Source organism: Podarcis vaucheri, assembly GCF_965113315.1.
Source record: "Podarcis vaucheri genome assembly, chromosome: 6".
Taxonomy (NCBI): Eukaryota; Metazoa; Chordata; class Lepidosauria; order Squamata; family Lacertidae; genus Podarcis; species Podarcis vaucheri.
Genome location: NC_138764.1, coordinates 56612631 through 56635195, shown reverse-complemented (window position 1 = coordinate 56635195; position 22565 = coordinate 56612631). Strand labels below are relative to the sequence as shown.

General features: G+C 44.3%; 1 protein-coding gene and 1 long non-coding RNA gene across 20 annotated transcripts in view; one reads left to right on the top strand and one right to left on the bottom strand.

Annotated features, from left to right (window-relative positions):
• PTPRF (protein tyrosine phosphatase receptor type F) overlaps positions 1–5064 on the top strand; it is a 482994-nt gene extending 477930 nt beyond the window's left edge. For all 12 annotated transcript variants that reach the window (XM_082228806.1, XM_082228805.1, XM_082228804.1 and 9 more), the window contains 5 exons: positions 47–173; positions 1095–1220; positions 1608–1762; positions 2069–2204; positions 3513–5064. In XM_082228806.1, the coding sequence (XP_082084932.1) occupies positions 47–173; positions 1095–1220; positions 1608–1762; positions 2069–2204; positions 3513–3581 (613 nt within the window). In that variant the 3' untranslated portion in view covers positions 3582–5064. The remainder of the gene's footprint in view (positions 1–46; positions 174–1094; positions 1221–1607; positions 1763–2068; positions 2205–3512) is intronic.
• The window catches only part of LOC309535640, a 44522-nt gene that overhangs the window by 13635 nt on the left and 8322 nt on the right, over positions 1–22565 (bottom strand). For 6 of the 8 annotated variants that reach the window (XR_014221311.1, XR_014221312.1, XR_014221313.1 and 3 more), the window contains exons 2-4: positions 18273–18412; positions 15578–15710; positions 12354–12442 (exon numbers count right to left, since the gene is read on the bottom strand). This is a non-coding gene — a long non-coding RNA (uncharacterized lncRNA). Of the gene's footprint in view, positions 1–12353; positions 12449–15577; positions 15711–18272; positions 18413–21088; positions 21662–22565 lie in introns of those variants that run through there. The other 2 variants (XR_014221318.1, XR_014221317.1) reach the window with 2 other exon arrangements.

The window sequence follows — 22565 nt, the reverse complement described above, 5'->3', positions numbered from 1 at the left end:
AGAAGTGTCAGTCATCTACCACTCTGAAATTTTTGATACCTTGCAGGCAGCAAAAGGCCTACATTGCCACACAGGGACCCCTTGCTGAAACTACAGAGGATTTCTGGCGGATGCTGTGGGAGCACAACTCTACCATTGTGGTGATGCTGACCAAATTGCGAGAGATGGGGCGGGTAAGCTAGCACTCTCAGCTACCAAGTGATGTCTATTCTGGGGCTGTTTCTCCAGTGAGATTCCAGGTGTACGGCCCAGTCTTGGGAGTAAATATTTTGCTTTCATTCTCCTAATGCTAGAGGGTACTGAAGTCACTGCTAAAGGTGAAGCTCATTGCACTGACGTCTTCAGACTGTAACTGTTTTGTGGGAGGGATTCAGTTGCATACGAGTAAATTTAGGTTTGTGCTATTGAAGTGAATTAAAACTCTTGCACAACAACAAAAATGACTTTTTTGTGGTGATGGGAAAATGCACCAGAAATATAGCAACTGATGGACATGAAGTCATATAACCTCCCCACAAACAAATCAGGTGATTGCTGAATAAACAGTGAGCATTGTATAACCTCCTTGTCAGCTTTATTTAAATAAATCAGAATGTATGCTCAATAAGCACGCAATCTGCAGGAGTCATTCATCTCCAGCTACATGGCTGACTAGCTCTGCTGGGACCCAGTTGGTGAACAAGTATCCTCTGCAACCATCAATGGACTTGATCCCCCTGGCCCGCTCAAACTTTAAGAGGAGCTAGCAGCTTCAGGTTTCTTGCTTTGCCCAGAGCCAGCAAAAAAGGGGCATTTGGGCTAGAACTGAGGTTTTCTACCTAGTAACTTGGCATGGAAGAGCAGGCTGATTGCTAATCAGGAAGTCATGGGAAATGGAGGTGTGCAGGAGCAAGGGGAGCCTAATCAATCACATCATGGCAGGAGGGAAGAAATAGATCAGTGTCTTGCTGCGCATATTAGAGCATGGAGTTGTGTGGGTATTGTACTACCCAACAGGACAAGATGTCAAAAGGGACCTCACTCTAAAATATTCAAGCTTCAGTCACATCACACATTTTGACTGTAACAATTCTGACTCTTCCTTTGCTTTTCAGGAGAAATGCCACCAGTACTGGCCAGCAGAGCGTTCTGCTCGGTACCAGTACTTTGTGGTGGATCCCATGGCTGAATACAACATGCCCCAGTACATTCTGCGTGAGTTCAAGGTCACTGATGCCAGGGTGAGTACCACACAGCCTACCCTGAATTCCCCAATATTTATTTCCCATTACTGCTCAGAAATTGCAAGTAGCACAGGACAGAAGGGCTTTATCTTCAACGTGCATCTGATTGTCCATTGCTTTATCACCCTCTGCATTGGTGTTACTGTGTGTCAAGTGGCTGAGACAGCTGGAAAGCAGAAGCAAGGATTTCAGTTGTGTTTATATCTACTACACCCTGCTATATAAAACAAAATACTCACTAAGGGGCAAAAGAAATCTGCTTAAGGTCGGCTGGGCCTCCCCTCCTCAAGGCTTTTCTGGCACCAGTAGGAAAGGCCTGACCATGAAGGCTGCCGTGTGTTTTGAGAGGATGCAGTGACTATATCTCCCTTTAACCACAACTAGGATGGACAGTCAAGAACCATCCGGCAGTTCCAGTTCACGGACTGGCCTGAGCAGGGAGTACCAAAAACTGGAGAGGGCTTCATTGACTTCATTGGGCAAGTTCATAAAACCAAGGAGCAGTTTGGCCAGGATGGGCCCATCACTGTACACTGCAGGTAAGTTCTGCTGTTTGCTTGTCCGTGGAAGCTGGCTAGGTGCTGTGTGCCAGTGATGAGGAGGCTGGGGTCATCGGGGAAAGCTAGATTACTACTGCAGAGATGGCCTCACCTTTCTAGGTATAGAAGCCATTTCCTTGGTAAAAGGCAGGGGAAATCTCTGCTTTGTAGTTTTGAGCACACAAAAACATTGTGGCACTTGTAGAGAGATATTTTAGCTTTTGGGAGAGCTTCTTTTGATCTTTGTGATCTTTTGATGCTTCAGTTCCCTTTCACTGTGTCTCTTTCTCTCTTCCTTATGTGCAGTGCGGGGGTCGGACGCACAGGGGTGTTCATCACATTAAGCATTGTACTGGAGCGCATGCGCTATGAGGGCGTAGTTGACATGTTCCAGACTGTGAAGACCTTGAGGACACAACGACCAGCCATGGTGCAAACAGAGGTAAACCACCAGCCACATGCTTGCTGCTGCACAGAGGACTGGGGGCAAGCATTTAGGACCAAAACTTTGCTTTCACTTGCTTTCAGTATGGAAAAGGGATGTAACTTTCTCTGTAAGTAGGCAAGCAGCCACCAATCTTGCCCCCATTCCCATGTTGATGTGTTCTATGAGATATATAGGGTATATACAATCTTCTCCTTTGGCGATCACTCATAGCCGAGTAAGATTGTCTTCCATAAACACAGTTTTAACAAAGAGTCCGTAAGTGACTGTGGAGGCCAATTCTGGATCCACACATCCTTCCACAGTGGGGACATTGGTTTCTGGGTGGGAGTTGATCACAGTGTGGATTTGCCAAGCGTGCCTTCCTCTTAGCACATTTCTCCCTTGCATCCTGAGTTTGCGTGTCTTCAAAGCCCATGACACCTTTGGTAAAGGCTGTTCTCCAATTGGAGTGCTTGCAGGCAAGTGTTTCCCAATTGTTGGTGTTTATACTACATTTTTTTTAGATTTGCCTTGAGACAGTCTTTAAACCTCTTTTGTTGACCACCAGCATTACGCTAAGCTATGACTGGCACAGTATCTACAGCATCTTCTGAAGCCTGTAAAAGGCTTTAAAAAGGTGAGACAGCTGGATCAGTCAAGACTGATGAAGCCACATCAGAGCGCCTTCCAGCCAAGATTTCTCACCATGAGTTAAACCCCACTCTGGGTTAGTCCTAAAAGGTAGTCATGGTTATACTGTGCACAATAACAGTGCCAGCAAGCACTTGCAAAGGATTACACATGGCTAGTGGCTATCCTCTGGTTAGAACCCATGCTGTTTTCTGGTCTAACTTGATGGCAGCTTGGATTGGCCTCTCTTTCACCTGATCAATGCGACCTTTGATTCTGTGCTGTTCTTTGTGTAGTGCAAGGATATCAGAACCAGTGGTTGGATGGGTCATGAGACGGAGAGCATAAATCCATAATTCATCCTCCTTTTTATATAGAACATATTTTACTGGTGCACCATGAGAGAAAATTACATTGCTAAAAATTCAGTACTTGGGTTTCCCATACAGTCAGCTTGCTGCTCTCCCACCTGCAGTTTAACTGGAACTTCACTCCCAATCTAAGCTTAATGTACTAATCTGAGCAAAATGGCCCCTCTTTACATCAGATGCAGGGCTTGGTGCTAGCCAGCTGCCTCTTTTAGAGTGAGGTGGTGAAGGAGTCCGCTTGCAGGTATTTGCACCATGATGTGATAGAAGTGGTGGTCTCCTTTAGAGGCTTTTTGCTAATCCCATTCTCTTCCTTCTTCTCCAGGACCAGTATCAGCTGTGCTACAGGGCTGCACTGGAGTACCTTGGCAGCTTCGATCACTATGCAACGTAACTAGCGCTTTCAGCCAGTTGCAGCGGGAATGTCCAAGAGCAGAGACGGGTTCTTCCCAGCCAGCCGCCCATTTGTTAGTCCTTCTGTGCAGATGCTGCTGCTGTTGTTGCAGCATCAAGCCTCCCCATGACCAACCAGTTCTGACCACAGTATTTGGGTTCATTGCCACAGCGCCAAAGGTGGGACCAGCTTCTAGCGTTTCCAATTTCCAGATGAATTTCTGTTAATGCCCCCACTCCTCCTCCTCCCCTTGACAGCATTTCATGGTGAGAGTCACTGGGTGGATGGAATGGGATCTTTTATATATGTAAAATAGTTAAACTTAGTCTTTTATATCTTTTCTTTTTTAAATTCTTTTGCAAGTCTTAATGTTTTGCTCAAGCAAAACAGAAGAATGGAGGTGGTGGGGTTTGAATTTCCTTTTGCTTCCCCCGCCCTTAACTCTTTTGTTGTCTCAATCAAGGTGGTGCTGCCCATTTTCGGGCAGCCCCAGATTAATATTAGTGGCTGGCTCACAGCTCTGGGACCCTTCCACTCCCTCTTCAGTCCTTTGTAGAATATTCAATTTCACAGAGCTGGAGCCAACTTAATGCTTATTTCTAAAGCCTTTTATTCATAAGCCTGTCTGTCAGGTGGGACTCCAGCAGCTATTAGATGCTTGGTCCTATTGACATGTGTCCAGTGACCTCATATTTGTCAGCAAATCCCTTATGAACTTTCCATTTGAGTGAGAGACCCACTGCTTGGGATTCTCTTGTTAAGATGGGGGGGGGGTGTGGCATCCTTGCCGCACGAAAACCAAGTTCCCAAAAGGGACCTGACCGACACATTTATTTAGTTCTTTCTGTGCCAGTAGCATCCTGAGGTGCTGTTGCCTAGGCAACTGTGGCCAACCAAGTGCATTGGAGCACCTTCCAAGGTGAAAGAGCACAACTCTGGGAAGTCAAGCCTTCCTGCACAAACAACCCCGGCATGGGGGTGCCTTGGCTATTAGGGAGGGAGGGGTGGGATTCTTCAGGTAAGGAATTCAGTTCTCAGAGGCTGAGTGTAACTATAATTTCTGCTATCCTGTACCACATTTAAAAGTCATTAGAATGCTGTATTTTTCACTATGACAGGATGGTCTAATTAACCAATGTGGCAAGGCTACTGGACTTAATTTAACGGTACTATATATTAATACTCCTTATTCTCTCTCACTTGCACTAAAGGCAGGGAGATTACAGCCTTCTCCCAGGTGCATAGTTCTATAAATAAAGGTGGTGGAAAGGTCTCTAACTATATTATCCAATGTATTCAAATTACATTGAAATCAACAATCCTGGGTTGGTGATGTTGGAGAGAACATTCATTTTTACCTTGTGAAAGCATAGTGCTGTAGGGGTCACTGTTGTATACAGTCTGTTTTCTATTTGTTAATAAAAATCTACAGCATCATTGCATAATTCTTGATGTTAATAAATTTGAATAATCGGGTTTCCTACATGTTCGTTTTGCTGTCTTGTTTTATTTGCCAGTTAGTAGAGAAACCTGTAGTTATCCTGGCAGGAGCTCCAAAAGACCACAACTCTGTGGGAGTGAATCCTACCTGTCCATGTGGTGGAAAGCAGAACTCAAACAAAATTCTGTGAAAGCGAAATGCTCTTGCTTGGCTGCTCACACAGACAAGAAAAAGGAGGAGCGGCTGGAACAGTTCGCCTTTCAGTAGAAGAAGGGTGTGCCATGAATCATTTCCACATGGACAATTTGGCTGCTGAAACAGTAGCACTTACATGATAGTATGGAAGTGCTTCTGTTTGTAATACACTACATGTGTCATATATGGGAATGTTGAGGGTGGCAGGAGAGGATACAGTGGTACCTTGGGTTACAGACGCTTCAGGTTACAGACTCCGCTAACCCAGAAATAGTACCTCAGGTTAAGAACTTTGCTTCAGGATGAGGACAGAAATCGTGTTCCGGCGGTGCGGCGGCAGCAGGAGGCCCCATTAGCTAAAGTGGTACCTCAGGTTAAGTACAGTTTCAGGTTAAGAACGGGCCTCCGGAACAAATTAAGTACTTAACTTGAGGTACCACTGTATATTGATTCCTTCCTAACTTGCGCTACCAAGCTTCTTCACTTAGTAGAGTACATTCCCCCTTTATGCAGCAAAAAACTGGTTGCAGACTTGTGTGAGCCTCTTAAGACAATAAACAATTCAATCTGGCTTGCCCTGGTAAGGCCTCTTTGATCCCTCCTAAAAGAATAAAGGCACCATAGTCTTATTCATAAGTAACAAAAAGTAGTTTTACTCACGATCAGGCAGAGGACAGTGTGATCTCTGAAGGCAGGCTTTAGGCTTATATGTACAAACAGGTTTACCCCATATGGGAGATAACCTGGGGAGACTGCTGGCTGGCAGTCAGCTAGCAGTACAGTCCAGGTGAATCAGGAAGTTTGCAGGATGAAAAAGAAGATCGAAGAGTGGGGAGGTGGCTGTGTGACTTGGCCTTTTACCAGGTCTGGAAAGGTCACGCCCACCTACTAGTCACATGCAAAGAAGGATGCTCCAGGCCAAGAGGGAACAGGAAGTTTGACTGGCTGGATCAACATCCCCTGCATGACCACTCTAGCAAAACAGGTAATGTTGTACTTGACTGCTCCCAGTGGATTACATCCCACATCATACCACCAGTAGCATGAGTTATTGGCACCCGGGGCCAGCAAGCCACCAACACTGCCAGTGCATCCCTCCACCAAAGCCAAGCAGGACTGCGCCGCCTGCCCACCCACATAGTCATCACCCAAGTGAACCTCACTCTTACCTCCCTGCTGCTGCTACTGCTGCACCACCATCTTTTTTCCCCCAAGCTAAATTTACAAACCCTTTATTTAAAAAAGAAAATAGGGATTTACTGTCCAAAACATCACTTAACAGCTTGAAAAATCTGCATTTTGGCCCCATGTTTACATGCTAAACTTTATCCTAATATCCTAGACATGCATACAACCCTATGCACATACTACATTTCTGCAAACAGGAGGTATTCTCAGAAAGTGTGGGGCAGTAGGAAAAGTTACTGCCGCTCCACACAGCAAGTTGTTTTTCCTTTGTTGTAAGGCAGCTACACACAAAACTGCAGCTACAGAACCTGTGCAAAAGTTTTCAGGGAACAAAAGGGTTTGGATAGGGGAGGTCTCTTCTGCCTTCCCTCCCACAACACTAATACACTGCCTGCCTCTTGCTATCCGAGAGAAAGAGAATAGCATCCACGTTGAAAGAAAGGAAACAAACCTTACTTAAAAAAAATTTTTTGGAAACTATCCACCATGCTAAGTGCAAAATTATTCATGGGGTAATACAGGTGCCTGAGAAACAAACTTAACACTCCCTTTCCCTCCAGATTCCACTGCCAAAGATCTGGAAAGCTACTTTATAGGCATGTACAGTGGTACCTCAGGTTAACAACGCTTCAGGTTACAGATGTTTCAGGTTACAGACTCCACTAACTCAGAAATAGTACCTCGGGTTAAGAACTTTGCTTCAGGATGAGAACAGAAACCGTGCAGCGACAGCAGGAGGCCCCTTTAGTGGTGCTTCAGGTTAAGAACAGCTTCAGGTCAAGAACAGACCTCCAGAACGAATTAAGTACTTAATCTGAGGTACCACTGTGTTTAAATGCCATTGGTGGTGTTCAATGAAGTTTTACTCAGAGTAGACCTACTGAAATTAATGGACCTAACTTAAGTCATGTTCATAAATTTTCATGTGTCTTCTCCAAGTGAAACTTAGTTGAATTACTAAGTAAAGGCAGCTTAAGATGATCATCACCTCCCCTTAGTCAGGATCCTACATACATGCATAAACCCACTTAAAAGATCTGGAAACAGCACAAGGGGGGGGGCAACAACGTGCTTTGCACAGTTTGGGAAGTTTCTAGTAAAGCCATGCAAATCTCAAGAAAATGAGCCAAGCCACGCATAGCTTGACTGATGCTCCCAATAAAGGGGATACATTTTCCTATATAAGCACTGTTTTGAACCAATTTAGCTTTCCTACAACTTTTGCAAGTACAAAAAAAATTTCTAGCATGTTGGAAATTTTCTTGTTATGTATATTTACAGGCAAAGTTCCTGTAGAAAGAGAGCAGATTTTCATTTTCTACTGTTGACCCCCCACATTAAGGTCAACCACCTTCAATCTGGAATCCTCACTACCTGTTTTCAGCCCTGAAATAAGTCTAATGGTGTGTGTTTAAGAATCTTCAGACTATAGTTTCCTGAATAACCACAGTTAGCCACATCATAGCTCTCCGGTCTTAGCTCCCAGGTCTGTTTCTGGAGCCAATTTCTGGTGCTGCTTTTTAACTTCCAAATGCCTAAATGGCTTACAGGGCCTAGGTATCTCAAGGACTACCTGCTGCCAAACAAGCTGCTCACCCTAAGATCGTCATGATGTGCTTTTTTTGCACGATTATAAGGTGATCAGGGATATGATTTTTGTTTTGTTTTGCAGCATCTTGCTTTTGGAATCTGCCTCCCGCTGCTATCTCTGTTATCTTTTCATTGCCAGGTAAAGGCTTTTTTAAAAAAAATCTGTCTGGATTTGACAGGATATGGGTTTATCTGGCTTAAGTGCTCTTTTGTTTTGCAGTCATCTTCTGTGTTGTTGTATTTTTATTGCTACATACAACATTTCAAACTTTTGCTAACTGCTCTGGTAGGCTGTATATAGCGGGGGGGGGGTCTTTGTCCCCAAAGACGTTGTTGAACTTCAGTTCCATCATCCCTGGCCACTGGCCATGCTGGCAGGAGCTAATGGGAACTAGAAGTTCAGCAACAGTTGGAGTATCACAAGGCTTCAGTCCTAGTACCGTTCATGTTAACTATTAATCAGTGCTTCTCAGACTCCTACTTCATCAGCTAAACAGGCCCAACATTTCCAGCTTCTCACGTAACACAGAATGCATGCAGTTGAGAACTGAGGCTGCATATTGTCTAAATTTTGTTCCAATTTAAAAACAGTCTTTCTTAAACAGAGTGACCTATACTGGACACACTATTTCAGGGAAGGTCTCACCCAAGTACCGTAATCTAAGAATTATAATTTTCTTCCTTTGCTGATGCCTCAAATTGGAGACTACAGCTAATATTTTAGATGCAAAGGGGGCAGGCAGTTCTGCAAGTAAATCTACTTCCTCTTCTGAAACTAAAAGGGGTGGAGGAATGGGAATGGAAGGTCAGTTTCAAGCTCTTGTTCCACCCAGTTGCCCATACAGATCATAATTTGAAATGGGAAAACCTAATGTTCCTGACTTCAGAAGGTAAAAGTACAAGACCTGCAACTACTATTGTTTTTGACATGAGCACTAAGGTAGTTGCAGAGATGCCTATGGATAGTGCACAAGAGGAAGAGAATTAAAAGGCAGCAGGTGATTTTTTTTTATGGTGATGCAGATTCAAAAAAGGACTTGGTAGAAGTTGTGTCCAATTTGCCACAATATAGGGGCAAAACCTACCCAAAAGTGATTATCAAGTAAAGCTGGAAATTATCTTGCCTGGTTTTATCAGATGAAAAATCAGCCTTTGTGTACTGACCAATCAGAATCTTCTAACCAAGTAAACTTATGAACATGCTTTATACGTAATACTGGATTTTTGCTCTGATGTTTGAAAAACAAAATTCTCTAGCCTTCCTACACACGGCTTCATTTTCAGTAAAATGTAGCATAAGTCCCATAGCCATGATACAAGCAATGTGAACTAGCAAGAGCTATTTTATGGTGCATATTGTTTCTTATATAACTGGGTGGGGAAGAAGGAATAAATTAATGCTTAATTTCTAAATAAAAGGTATGGAGTCAATTTTCTGAAAATCATATTTAGGCCTTCTTACATGAAAGCTCTTTCCTTGTCCATAGATGTGCAAAGAATACTTGACAGGGGGATGGGGCTAGAGATTATGAGACCGTGACATTCTGCACATGTGTAATGGCACAACTGTCCTGATTTAAGTGAGACATCCCATTTTGGGGGGCCGTGCTCTCATGAGAGTCACATGACACATTTTGGGGGTGGGGTGCTTTTACTCAAGTCACCTGGCTCTCACAAGATCGCGGCCCTGAAATATGTGTGTTCCAGTTTTCCTCTGGGGCATGTTGGAGGGTATGAAATAAGTGCTGTACAAGACCTATTGCGATGAAAACAGCAGGGTTAGAAATTGCAGCTCTACCAAGTCAAAATTTTACCTGCCATCACTGCTATTTGAACAGGTAGACACAAAAATGAAGTCTCAGTAGCCTGCTGCCAACACCTCTACCAGGCTTTAGTTCATGATCACTTAGTGGCCACAGAACAAGGACATATTCAGCTTTCCTTTTTGGGAGTGTCTCTTAACTTACTAGTTCTAAACAATGCAAGAGGGAGGAGTTGTCTTTAGACCAGCAGTGCTGTGTTGCCTTGGCCGTCGGCTATTCATAGGCCTGTACCTGAGCTTATACATATTATTTTAAAACAGGCATGGGGAACCTGTAGCCCTTCAAATATCCAACACCCATGAGCCCAAAAAGCAAGATCAGGGATGATGGGAACAGTAGTCCAGAACAGTGGAGGACCTTGAGCTTTAAAGCTGTGACATCAAAATTTGCTGCCCCCTCCCACCTCTCGGCTTCTGTTATTTGTCAGTGTTGAGGTGCCTTCTTGGCTTGACGCCCAATGCAGCCAAACCAGTTGCACTCCTCTAAATCTGCCTCTGTCCAAAAACACCTGGAGGATGACAAGTCCCCCATCCCTGTATTAAAACTAAAAAGTAAAGGGGAAACAACAATGTTACTTGAAGGCAGAAATACATGAAGACATCAGCCAGCAGGAGCAGTATCTTCTAGTGGCTTTGGGTAATTAACCAGTCTTTAGCCTGCTCAAGAAAGGCAGGTATTTCCTTCCACTATAATCTTTTCTGGCATTCAAACTCAGTTTAGCCCACATGTAAACTGATTTGCTGGATGGATTTGAGTTCTGCATGTGTTAGCTTTTCAGTTTGCAAAAAACACACCACCTTTCCTCTGTAGGCCTATTCACCCACCTCTACCTATGCACCCTATGCACCAGTGATGTTGGAGGACATTTTGAGGAAATCAAAATTTAAAAAGGCTTGACAGAGCCAGCAAGTGAAGATCAGTGAGAAGGCTGCAGAATAAGGGGACAGTTTTAAATTAAAGCTCAGGTGGCCTTTATGTGAAATTCAGATCCATAACCCCAAGAAAATATGGAGGAAAGGGTGGGAACATTCTGATACTGTAGGTCATAATCAAGAATGGCTTTTAGATGATACACGCCAAAGTTTGTGGCACATGGGGAAGTGCTATAATGATTCATCAGGAATTGAGAATAGCAGTGTCCCCTCATTAACTATCAGGCATGGACTCAATTGCCTTTAGTTGCCAGAGCAACCAAAAGGAACAGAAGAAGTCAAGCTGCTCCAATTAAAGGCAATTTAATGTCCCTACTCAGTACACTCATTGTGTAATAATATGTGCAGTCAAGGCATCTCATCAACAAAACTTAGCAAATAGCTGCTTAGGGCAACATCATCCACTCAAGCCAGGGACAAAGCTCCACTAAGACTGGAGAGAAACAGCATCTGGCTCAGGTTGTCAGGATCCAATTTCCAGCAAAAAATGCAAAATGAGCTGCATTTTGTGCATTTTAGCTGTTATTAATGTCACCTTAGTTTGCATTGCAGAAAGAGTAGGAAGGAAAAGAGACAGTAGTGAGGAACACTGCTCACTGTTTCATAAGAACCTAAGATCTCTGCAAGATTAGACCAAAAGTCTATCCAGTCCAGCACCCTGTTTCTTCCAACAGATGCCAGCCAACAGTCTCCAGAAAGCCCACAAGCAAAGCACAAAGATTTAACCTGCTGTATGCTTCCAGCAACTTATACAAAGAGCTGGCACGCTTCCAAACATGGATTAACATTTTGTTGTCCTAACTATTCATAGAGCTATTAAACTAGGACTATCTAATATCCATCCAAAATCATCTTAAGGGCCAGACCAAATGCAGTACCATTTACAATATTAGCAGATGTGTTTATATTTTTAAAGAATAACTAACAGGCCGCCTGCCAGTATGGTTCCAATCCAGATCATGGTCTTGATCTGCTGTTTGTATTGGAATAAAGCCCCCATTCACACTTATCATTTCAGAAACCTGGCTCAATAAATCACAGGTGACAATAGTACAATTCCTTCTCCCTCTTCAACACCAGTCTCTTAAATTATGATCAGTACAGCCTCATGCTATCTCCTCCTCCACTGCCATCACTAACCTCTGACCTTTTTCCTTCCCTCTGTGCAACTTAAATGTTCAGTATAGCATTTAAAAAGCATGCCTCTTGTGCTGTACATCTGTTATAGTAATAATTGTGTGGCAATTCAGAAGCTGAGAGTCTGCATCCGCCCACTCTCCATCTCATTAAGTATGAGGGTTTTTTTATGCTTTCTCTAACCCAGGACCAGGGTGGGGGACCATTGTCAATTGTCCTTCAGGTGTCGATATGTTGCAGTCAAGTAGACTATTAAGACTGCACAGCCTGACCCATGATATTTGCCCATGAAATACAAAGAGTCTTGCATGACTTGAGCTGTATGCCCTAGCTCATCCCTCTCTGCAGCCTGCTCACTACTGACTATTATGAGAACCCACATGGTATGCATTGCTTCAGATGGTTTCCTATAGGTGACTAAATTCAAAAGCCACAGGGAGCAGAACAAGGAAAAAGCAGCACTTACCTTGCAAACCTCAGCTTCAGAACTCCTGCTGTATCAAGCAAAGGTCTACTGTTGTGCCTTAGCTAATTTATACCAATTGGATACACCTGCTGGGGCTGCAGTGAAACAAGAAGCAATGTTATTGCAGGTGGAAAAGCAGCTGCCTTAGTCTCAGCAGGATTCTAGAAGACAGTGCTTTAGCTATTGCTCGTGTTATCAAAAGTCACCACCCAATATTCAATAGGTTTCTTTCTATTTAGCAACCTTATTTTTATGACCACCCATCAACATACATTCTCTGTACAGCTTACAGAATGAAGAATACAATATTAATATGTAATGTGATTAAAGTGAAACAATTAAAACAGGTAAATGCAGCCTTTGAAAAACCTATTAGCAGCCTTAAAAAAACCCCTAGTTTGCAGCTGCAGTAGCAGCAGCAGCAAAGCCAGCAAGTGGAAGTGTGAGCAGGTTCAAACTCCTAGCTAAGCATTATCAGTTCTCTCTTCCAGTTTAGCTCATGCACTGAGAGATTAGCTAATAGTGAGCATGATTTGTATATGCAAAGTGGCACTTTGCATTCCAAACCACCTCACTGAAAAGCCACCTCCTGGTATGGAAAATTGGATGTGGTGCCTTTCTGTTTAGCTGTTCTACTGTTACATTTACACATAGATGTACTATTAGTTCCAAAAGCAAAACCTAATAACTGACAGTGCAATCATATGTTTATTCAATAGAGCTGATTCCTTGGTAGATGTGCAGAAGACTGCAGCTTGGATGATTTTGTTAAGAGAGCAAGCATCTGAAAATTGTGAGTTTATTGGTACAGCTCACTCAGTTAAATAATTAATCATGTGTTTTGTCAGCTCATCTATTATATTTGTATATGAGTAAAAACAATAGTTCTGAAGCAAACCCACCTACTTTTTTAGATGTATGACATCATTTTAGAAGAGACATTCTCTCCTGTCAGACTGAAAGCAGAAAATGTGCCCTAAGATTATGCTTGCCATCTACTGTTTTCAATAACTACACGTATGTGTGTTTGTGTATTCTGTTTAATTAATCACCCATTTCACCTAACTATTCCTTTGTCCTTTTCAAACTCTCCCTTGCGCACAGACCACCTCACACCGCATCCTCCTCTCTCCTATTCCACAGCTCCCCTTGCACACACACCCAGTGATGATGTCTGTTACTGTATCTTTAATATTTATAGAATCTTAAGAGCAAGCCTGTCCATTAGCTTGTTCTGAGCTCATACAAGCATCCTAGAGCTGGTGTACTGAGCAGGCCTTGCCCCCCAAGCAAGTCAGAGAGCTTAAGAGCTCGTTATACACAGGTTCCACTTGGGTTACCTGGCGCATAAAGAGCTTTTGAGCTCTCTGCCTTGCTTGTGAGGAAAGGCCAGCTGTGCAATGCTTGTGTGAGTTCGCACGTGAACTCAGATGGCTCTAGGATACTCATGCAAGATCTCACAGGCCCATCTGAATTCCTATGAGCTCTTGTAAGCACACCCCAAAGCAGGAACACTGAAAAGGCCTTGCCACCCAAGCAAGGCAGAGAGTTTAAAAACTCTTTATCCACCAAGTAACCTTAAGTGGACCTGGTGCAAAGAGAGCTTTAAAGGTCTCTAGCTTGCTTGAATTTAACTTGTGCAATTTCAACCAGCCTGCCTTCAACTGCATATAGCTGAAATTGCACAAAGTAAATGTGCCTAAGATGCAATTTTATTGTATTCTGCAGATTGAGGTCAGGCAACCCTATTGAACAGAGTTGGCCATTTATTAGCTGCAGGTTGTCCAATGTGCATGGACAGACAAGGTTTTCCTATCAACTATGCACATTAGGTATCCTCCAACACTACATTTCTACCCATCTGTAAAGCTAAGTTAACCATGACCTACTTCAAAGAACCGCTGTGAAGATATATGGGATAACTATTATAAATTATTTGCCATACTAGACATATGATAATGTTTATCTACAGTTGGGATCTGCAACAAAACTGCAGTGTGGAGTGCATCTGTCTGGATTCTAGTCAGCCCCTCTCCAGTTTTCCATTTATTAAAAATCTTAGGAAATTATCCTTCTGTGGCCCCTGAGCTGTCCCCCCTTCTTACAGGGGGATTTACTCATTTAAGAAAAATATCTCTGAAAACCTTGTGTTTTCTCTGAGCCTGCTGATACTTCCCTCCTGTGTGTGGATGGTGCTGTTCTGGCTACATAAGAGTCTACACTGAGTTTGACATTAGAATATACTAGGATACCAGACAGAAAGTGAGGAGTAATTAAAGAACCTTTTAATGAGGGTGAAGGAGGAGAGCACAAAATATGGTCTGAAGCTCAACATCAAAAAAACAAAGATCATGGCCACTGGGCCCATCACCTCCTGGCAAATAGAAGGGGAAGAAATGGAGGCAGTGAGAGATTTTACTTTCTTGGGCTCCATGATCACTGCAGATGGTGACAGCAGTCACGAAATTAAAAGACACCTGCTCCTTGGGAGAAAGGCGATGGCAAACCTAGACAACACCTTAAAAAGCAGAGACATCACCTTGCCAACAAAGTAAAAGCCATGGTTTTCCCAGTAGTGATGTATGGAAGTGAGAGCTGGACCATAAAGAAGGCTGATCGCCAAAGAATTGATGCTTTTGAATTATGGTGCTGGAGGAGACTCTTGAGAGTCCCATGGACTGCAAGAAGATAAAACGTATCCATTCTTAAGGAAATCAGCCCTGAGTGCTCAATGGAAGGACGGATCGTGAAGCTGAGGCTCCAATACTTTGGCCACCTCATGAGAAGAGAAGACTCCCTGGAAAAGACCCTGATGTTGGGAAAGATGGAGGGCACAAGGAGAAGGGGATGGCAGAGGATGAGATGGTTAGACAGTGTTCTCGAAGCTACAAATATGAGTCTGACCAAACTGCGGGAGGCAGTGGAAGACAGGAGTGCCTGGCGTGCTCTGGTCCATGGGGTCACGAAGAGTCGGACACGACTAAACGACTAAACAACAACAACAGGATACCAGACTGCCTATCTGGTAGAATTAAACTGAGGAAGATGAGATTTGGTGACAAAATAAGTAACTCTGAGCTCTTGATAACCAAGTTTAGTTTCCATATTCCATATGTCTACTTCTTATTTCTCAGGAGTTTAGATGTTCTCCATTTTTTGCTAATTCCCACTTTATGTCTGCTCAGGTAAGGCAAGCAGCTGTGAGAGGAGGCATTTTACCTCACCTGCAAATTGGTCCCAGTGGGGCTCAGTGGATGCTAGATTTTGTTCTGCCCAGATGCAGGGAGAATAATTAGAATAAGCTTATTACTCCCCAGGTCTGAACAATTTCCTTTCATTTTCATATTTTGCATACACCTGAAAGGAACACAGATAAATAAGTAAGTAAATAAATTGAAATGTGTAGAGAAAATAATGGACCCAGTCTTGGGGCCTATTTTCAAAATGCTTGTTTTTAGTCATGAAGTATACTATGGTTCTCTGGATTCTTTATGCAGGGCAAGCCACCAATGCTTCCAGAAAAGCTGTACATACATCCTTCTTCTGTTGCTTTAATGACTGGCTTAGTACAGGAGCAGAGTACTAACATGCTAATTATTTTTGGCAAGTAGAAAATTGCTTGGGGGTGGTGAAAATCCACTATCCAGCCATGAAACTGAAACTCTTCTATCTACCACTAGTCTTATCTATAAATGACTGTTCTTCAATCAGATAGCAATTCCAAACGAGATAGCAAAATGGTAAGAGAATAGCCCATCCTGGAGAGATCAGGTCAGAATGAGAAGATCCACTGCTGGTTAGCTGAATCCATTTCAAGCCTTTCTCCTCTATTTACTCAGTGCACAATGACAGCCTGTCTAAAAAAACTATTGATGAGAGGAAGAGTGGGGCATACATTAATGTAATGAACAATAAATGGTGTGAACCACAAGAAAGTCTAATGAACATGCCAGATTTCAAGCTCACTACCACCATTTTGGATGCAGTGACCTAAAAGTGTTAGGAATACATTTTCTGAATTCAACACAGATGTTCTACTTGATCTGAAGTATTTAGCAGCTACCACCCCTGAATACCATTTCTGTGATAAATTCACTTGCCACCGGTCTGCAGTTCTGCTCTGACAGCAGCAATAAATGAACCTCACAACACTAAATAATAAAGCACTATCCTATCCCATCCTTTCTTCTAAGATTGCCTTCACTTTATTCACTGGGGTCATGGCTAGAGCAAAGGCTCCATGAGCTAAGGCTTTTATATATATATATATAAAGTGAGGACAAATGTGTGGGATTTCACGAGAAAGATGGGAGGGTAAAGTACTCCTTGGATTACCAAACCAGGGGAGGCTGATGTCACTAAAAAGCAAGTCAGCAAATTGAAGCAAGTTCAAAGATGTTATCAGAAGTTCAGTTCAACTGGAGTTTTGCTCATGCCCCACAAATATGTGCTTATATCAACTTCACTCTGAGCGCACAGCACTAGTGCAGGTAATCAGAAACAAATCAAGCTAAATATACTCCCATCAGGGGAAGTTATGGTACTCCCACCCAGTATCCAGAGTTACTGCAGTATATGGGAATAATCCCACAATAATCAGTATGTGTAATGGATCACTTAAGTGGGCAAGATTGAAAGTGCTCAGAATGAAAGTGCTCCCCCATTTTATGTATGTCTTGAGAGGAATTTCTCAGTACTTTTCACATAACAATATTCTAAATGAATCAATATTTTGTAAGGTTCTCAATGGCTTCCTCCCCTCAGCTATCCCTCCAAATAATGCAGTTACCAACAGATGAAGCGGGGGTATTGGTGTTGTATTTCCTTATCTGGAACTGCACCATAGAGTACACCTGTTGGTGGGCACTCAATTGCTACAGGGATTTGCCATTTTAAATCTTTTTATGTGCTCTCTTACTAAGGTGTCCTCAGATCTAAGCACAGCCAGGGAGGACTGGCACCCTACTGTTCATCTTAGCTGCATGAAAAGTCTTGGGACAGATTAACAATGACATTTTATGCACGCCCTGGGGCAACCCTTGTTTAAAAATTGGAAGTTGTACATTTATCTGGGCAGGGGTAGAGCGCTGGTCAAGTTAAACCAGTTAACTGATATTTTGTCCTCTTTTCAGATCTGAGGAAAAACTGTAGCTTACTGATAACCACAAATTGGCAAAGCATTCAGTTGCACAACCTCCTGATTTTTGTATTTGGCCCTGCGGTCCTTAAAACATCTGAATCTTCTACTGCCTTGGGAACCAAAGTCCACCATTCTGCATCTGTAAAGTGGTCTCCAACAGAAATAGGAGTATGAGGCTTCTCTTCTGCCTGCCAGAATACCTGATAATGTTTTACTGATTGCATTACCTGGGCAGTCTGACCATTCTTTTGAGATGGTAAATACTTTAGTTCTTGCATCTAGGTCACTGGCCCACCCTATTCATACATAAATTTGCCCTTAAGGCAAGATTTGAAAGCGAAAGAACTATTGGGGGAGTGTTCTCCAAGATATCTCCTTTTGTAGAGGAAATATTTGGAGTAATGAGGAGAGCCAGAGATGGCTTTTTGTGATTGTTCTGTGAGCTAAAATAATGTGTAATTTTCTCAGGGAATATTTCCTAAATTTTGATGGATGAAGCATGGGCATAGGCAAGGGGGTGCAGGGGGCAGGGAGGGGCAACTGCCCCCCTTAAATCAATAAAACTCAATAAAAATACATAGCAAACTGAGGTTCTGCCCCCCCAACAAAAGGCATGTCCCCCCTAACAAAAATCCTAGCTACGCCCATGAGGTCAATCTTCTGACTTGAAATTGGGTGTCCCAATTTCAAGGCTTTGTTCCCCTCTCACAGTGCTGCCCTGGCAGTGAGTGAGAGTGGCAACAGCAGATCGCAGAGGCCACGCAGGGCCTGAGACTTACCTGCCATCCATGCAGTGGATTGGACTCTCCAAGGTTGGTTCTTTGGATCAGATCTGCATGGATTTTGCCTCTCTTCCCCTCGCAGTTTGGTGATCTGCAAGTTTGATGGTCTGGCCTGATGATGTCATTCACCAGGGCACCTTTGAGAGAGGGGGGGGGCAGGGATTAAAAGGGCTGCAGTGCAGATTGGAGCTGGCAACAGCAATGGTTGAGTCCGGAGCAACTAGCAAGATGGATAAGAGGGCAGAGGGAAAGGGAACGAGGGCTGATGCCTAGTGCTAGGGTCTCATCCGGTTATGTGTGAGGTAATGAAGAGATGGCAGTAGTGCCTCTGAGCATGTACTGAGTAAGTGTGCACCTATTTCCTCCACCACCCTTTCCCCCCAGTCAGAAACACCTTGCATTCCTCAGATGAAAATGTCCTGATTTTCATCTGAGTGATGTTGGAAGGTATGAATTATTAGTGTTTTATTACTTCCTTTTCTCTCCATCTCCTAGCTATCACTCTGCCCAAGCCTTTTGTATTCAAACATTTCACTGCTACATCTGGGCCTCCATTTCACCCTGCCATATCCCTAAAAACACTCTTATACAGCAACAGTAGCCCCCCTCCATCTAGCCCTGCCACTATAATGAAGTGTAAGCTACTGACCCAGGCCTCAGGCATTGGTTGCCATAGGGAGCATGTGTTTGTGAAACATGTGAATGGAGACATGTGCACTAGGAAAAATATATTCCCAGCCCTTCCAAATGCTCTATTATTCTCATGCTGAATTGAGACCTGACCAAGGGTCAATTCTCATATAATGAGTGTGGCACCATTGCTGCTTCCCAAGCACTTTAACACAGGCAGGACATGCTAAAACAGGCTAATACTGTCAGGTGTGCGTGCAGGAGCCAGGCCCTGTGACCAATAGGACTCTGCAGGACTGGAGCCTTCCTAAGTTTGTTCTGAAGAGGCAAGGCACAGCGACAGGAACTGTTCACCAAGGCCTGGTTGGATACTAGCCCGGTGCCTTTGGGACTGGGGGGTGCGCCGCTTGATGTCCGGGATGGGTGTGTGTATCATCGCAGCTGCCTCTAAATTCCAGAGGGGCTGCTCCGGACCCAGGTCCTTGAGCAGTGCCATGATACGTGAACTGCCGGACATGGGGGATACGCGAAGACACTGCAGCTATTGGCCTGAGCTTTCTGGTAGCCAGGGGTTTGGGCGGACATTAAGAAGTATGTGCGGTCCTGTGAGACTTTTGATTGGACCAAGGTGCCACGGCAGAGACCCTTGGGGCTCCTCCAGCCATTACCCCCTCCCCCACAGGCCATGGTCAACACTTTCTATGGACTTCATCGTGGACCTCCCTGTGTCCAAAGGACAGTTGGTCATTCTGGTGGTGGTGGATTCACTCACCAAGATGGCACACTTCATCCCAGCTCGAAGCTTCCCCACAGCGCAACAGACAGCCCACTTGTTTCTTGAACCCATGTTCCGGCTACATGGGCTCCCGGATGCGGTGATCTCCGATAGGGGTCCCCAGTTCATGTCCCGGTTCTGGGCGGCCTTCCTAAAGGGACTGAGTATTGAGAGGCGCCTCTCTTCCGCATACCACCCTCAAACACATGGCCAGACGGAGAGGGTTAATCAAGTCCTGGAGCAATATCTCCACTGGTTCCTGAGCTACCATCAGGATGATTGGGTGGACCTTCTGCCACTGGCTGAGTTTGCCTATAACAACACCTGCCATGCCTCCACGGGACAGAGCCCTTTCTACGCTAACTACCGGCGGCATCTCTTGTGCCTTCCGCCAATCGGGTCTCCCACATCCAGGAAACACAAGCTGACCTGATATGGCACCTAGCGAGAGCCAAGGCAGATTATAAGGCGCAAGCGGATCGACCGCGCCAGCAGGGGCCTGCGTTCCAGGTTGGGGATAAGGTCCGACTGTCATTGGAGCACCACCGCACTGGACGTCCGTCGGCTAAGGTGGACCAGGGACCATTCACCACCCTGCAGCAGATCAATCCAGTCGCCTACAAGTTGGAGCTTCCCCCCTCCCTGAAGATCCACCCAGTGTTTCACGTATCCCAGCTGAAGCATTGCCCCACCGCCAGTCCACGTTGACGGCCATGATGAGTTCCAGGTTGCCCAGATTCTGGACTCGAAATGGCTCCGTGGCAAGCTCTACTGTCTAATTGACTGGGTGGGCTACGGGCCAGAGGAACGATTGTGGGAGCCGGCCGACTTCATGCACACGCCCACCAAAGTACGGGCCTTCCATCGGAGGTTCCCAGACAAGCTTGGGCCATGACCAGGGATGGAACCCCATTTTCCTATGGGGGGGAGTACTGTCAGATGTGCGTGCAAGAGCCAGGCCCTGTGACAATAGGACTCTGCAGGACTGGGGCCTTCCTAAGTTTGTTCTGAAGAGGCAAGGCGCAGCCACACAGGTGAGGCCAATTGGTAACTCACAACACCTGGTGGCAAGAGCAGGGAAGGGATATAAGGTCAGCATTTTCCCTTCAGCTCTTTGCCACAACAGCACGTTTCCTGCCTTTCTGCGTTTGACTCCTTGACTCTCAGACCCTTGACTTCATGACTCCTTGCTTCCTGAACGTTGGACCCTTGGCTTCTTGACTCCCGGATCTCTAACCCTCGGAATCTAGGTTTTCTGACTCCTGTCTTCTGGACTCCCGTTCCTGCTCCCACCCCGCTATCTTGCCCCCGGTCCCAACATCCCCAGCCAGGACTTCGATCGCCCGTGAACCGGACCGTGACAAATACCATAAAATTGGTTTTTGGGTGTTCTGCCCCAGAGTCTTACCAGGTAATAACTCACAGAACCTCTCTATCTGCTTAGGAATTTTTCAGATGTAGCTTCTTCGCAAAATATTATCTTCCTCACTTTCCATCTCCTATGGAACAGCACAAACATCCTGCTTGTTTAAGTAGGCAGGAGAGGAGAATGGGTGCAAGAGCCAGGGGAAGAATGGGATGGTAAATCTGCATTCCCCTTGTGGTTGAAGGAGAAAGAAGAGTATTCTAGACCCTCCAAGTGTCCCTATTTTCCAGGGACAGTCCCACATTTACAGAAGTCGTCCTGGTTTCTGATTTTATCCCTGAATGTTCCACTTTTCCTTAGGATGTCCCTATTTTAATCGGATAAATGTTGGCAGCTATGGGGTTATGCAACCCCGCAAGCCAAGAAGATAAGTAATTATACAGCTTTTAGAAGATATTGGAAGGTAGCCATGTATAGGGAAGTTCTTAACCTGAGGTACCACTTTAGTTAATGGGGCCTCCCGCTACCGCTGCGCGATTTCTGTTCTCATCCTGAAGCAAAGTTCTTAACCCAAGGTACTATTTCTGGGTTAGCAGTCTGTAACCTGAAGCGTCTGTAACCCAAGACCTCAGTTTAAGAACTATTCAGTTAACGAACTCCACAAAACCGGAAGTAGTGTCCCAGTTTGCAAACTTTACCTCGGTCTAAGAATGGAAGCCGAAGGGTGGAAGGGCACTGGTGGCGGGAGGCCACATTAGGGAAAGCGCACCTCGGTTTAAGAACGGGTTCGGTTTAAGAACAGACTTCTGGAACGGATTAAGTTTGTAAACCAAGGTACTGTACCACTGTACTGAGAAGGAGCAAAGAGTGTTACAATATCACAGGTTTCTTTTGCTATGACATACCACATAATAAAGATGCATGAGACCAAGAATAATTGCACAATCCAGCTCATTCTAACTTTACATCTGTAAATGCCTGAGTCACATATACACTCCTCCCTATTCAAGCATTTTAACAATTTTGCACTTAATGTACAAGGAAAAATACCATCAAATAATTCAGTCCACTACTTTAACATGTTCTTGAATAAAAGGCCCAGTTTAGTTGCATGTTTCCCAATATTCACATACCACTGAAACATCCTCTTCTCTCCCTTCCAGATCACCCTTTTTAGCATGCTTTAGCTGAATCTGTGCAGCTTCTTTTCAATCTTTCTTTCAATCTTTCAGTCTTTGTTTTCCTCACTTCTATAATGTTTCATTCCTTTCATATTTTTTAGCTTTTTCTCACTCCCTCTTGATTCTCTTAATGTCTTCTGCATTTTATCTGTAGTTTGCCTTCTGCATTCATACCTAATGCAATTGCACTCTTAGAAATTCTCTCTAGCGGCATATCTGAGACACTTTGAAGGTAAATTACATCTATAAAGCAAGGTCCCTGGAGACTTTAAAAGCCCATTTCTCTTCTATTAGACTGAATAGAAATACTCATGAGCAAGTAAAAGCGACCACTTCCT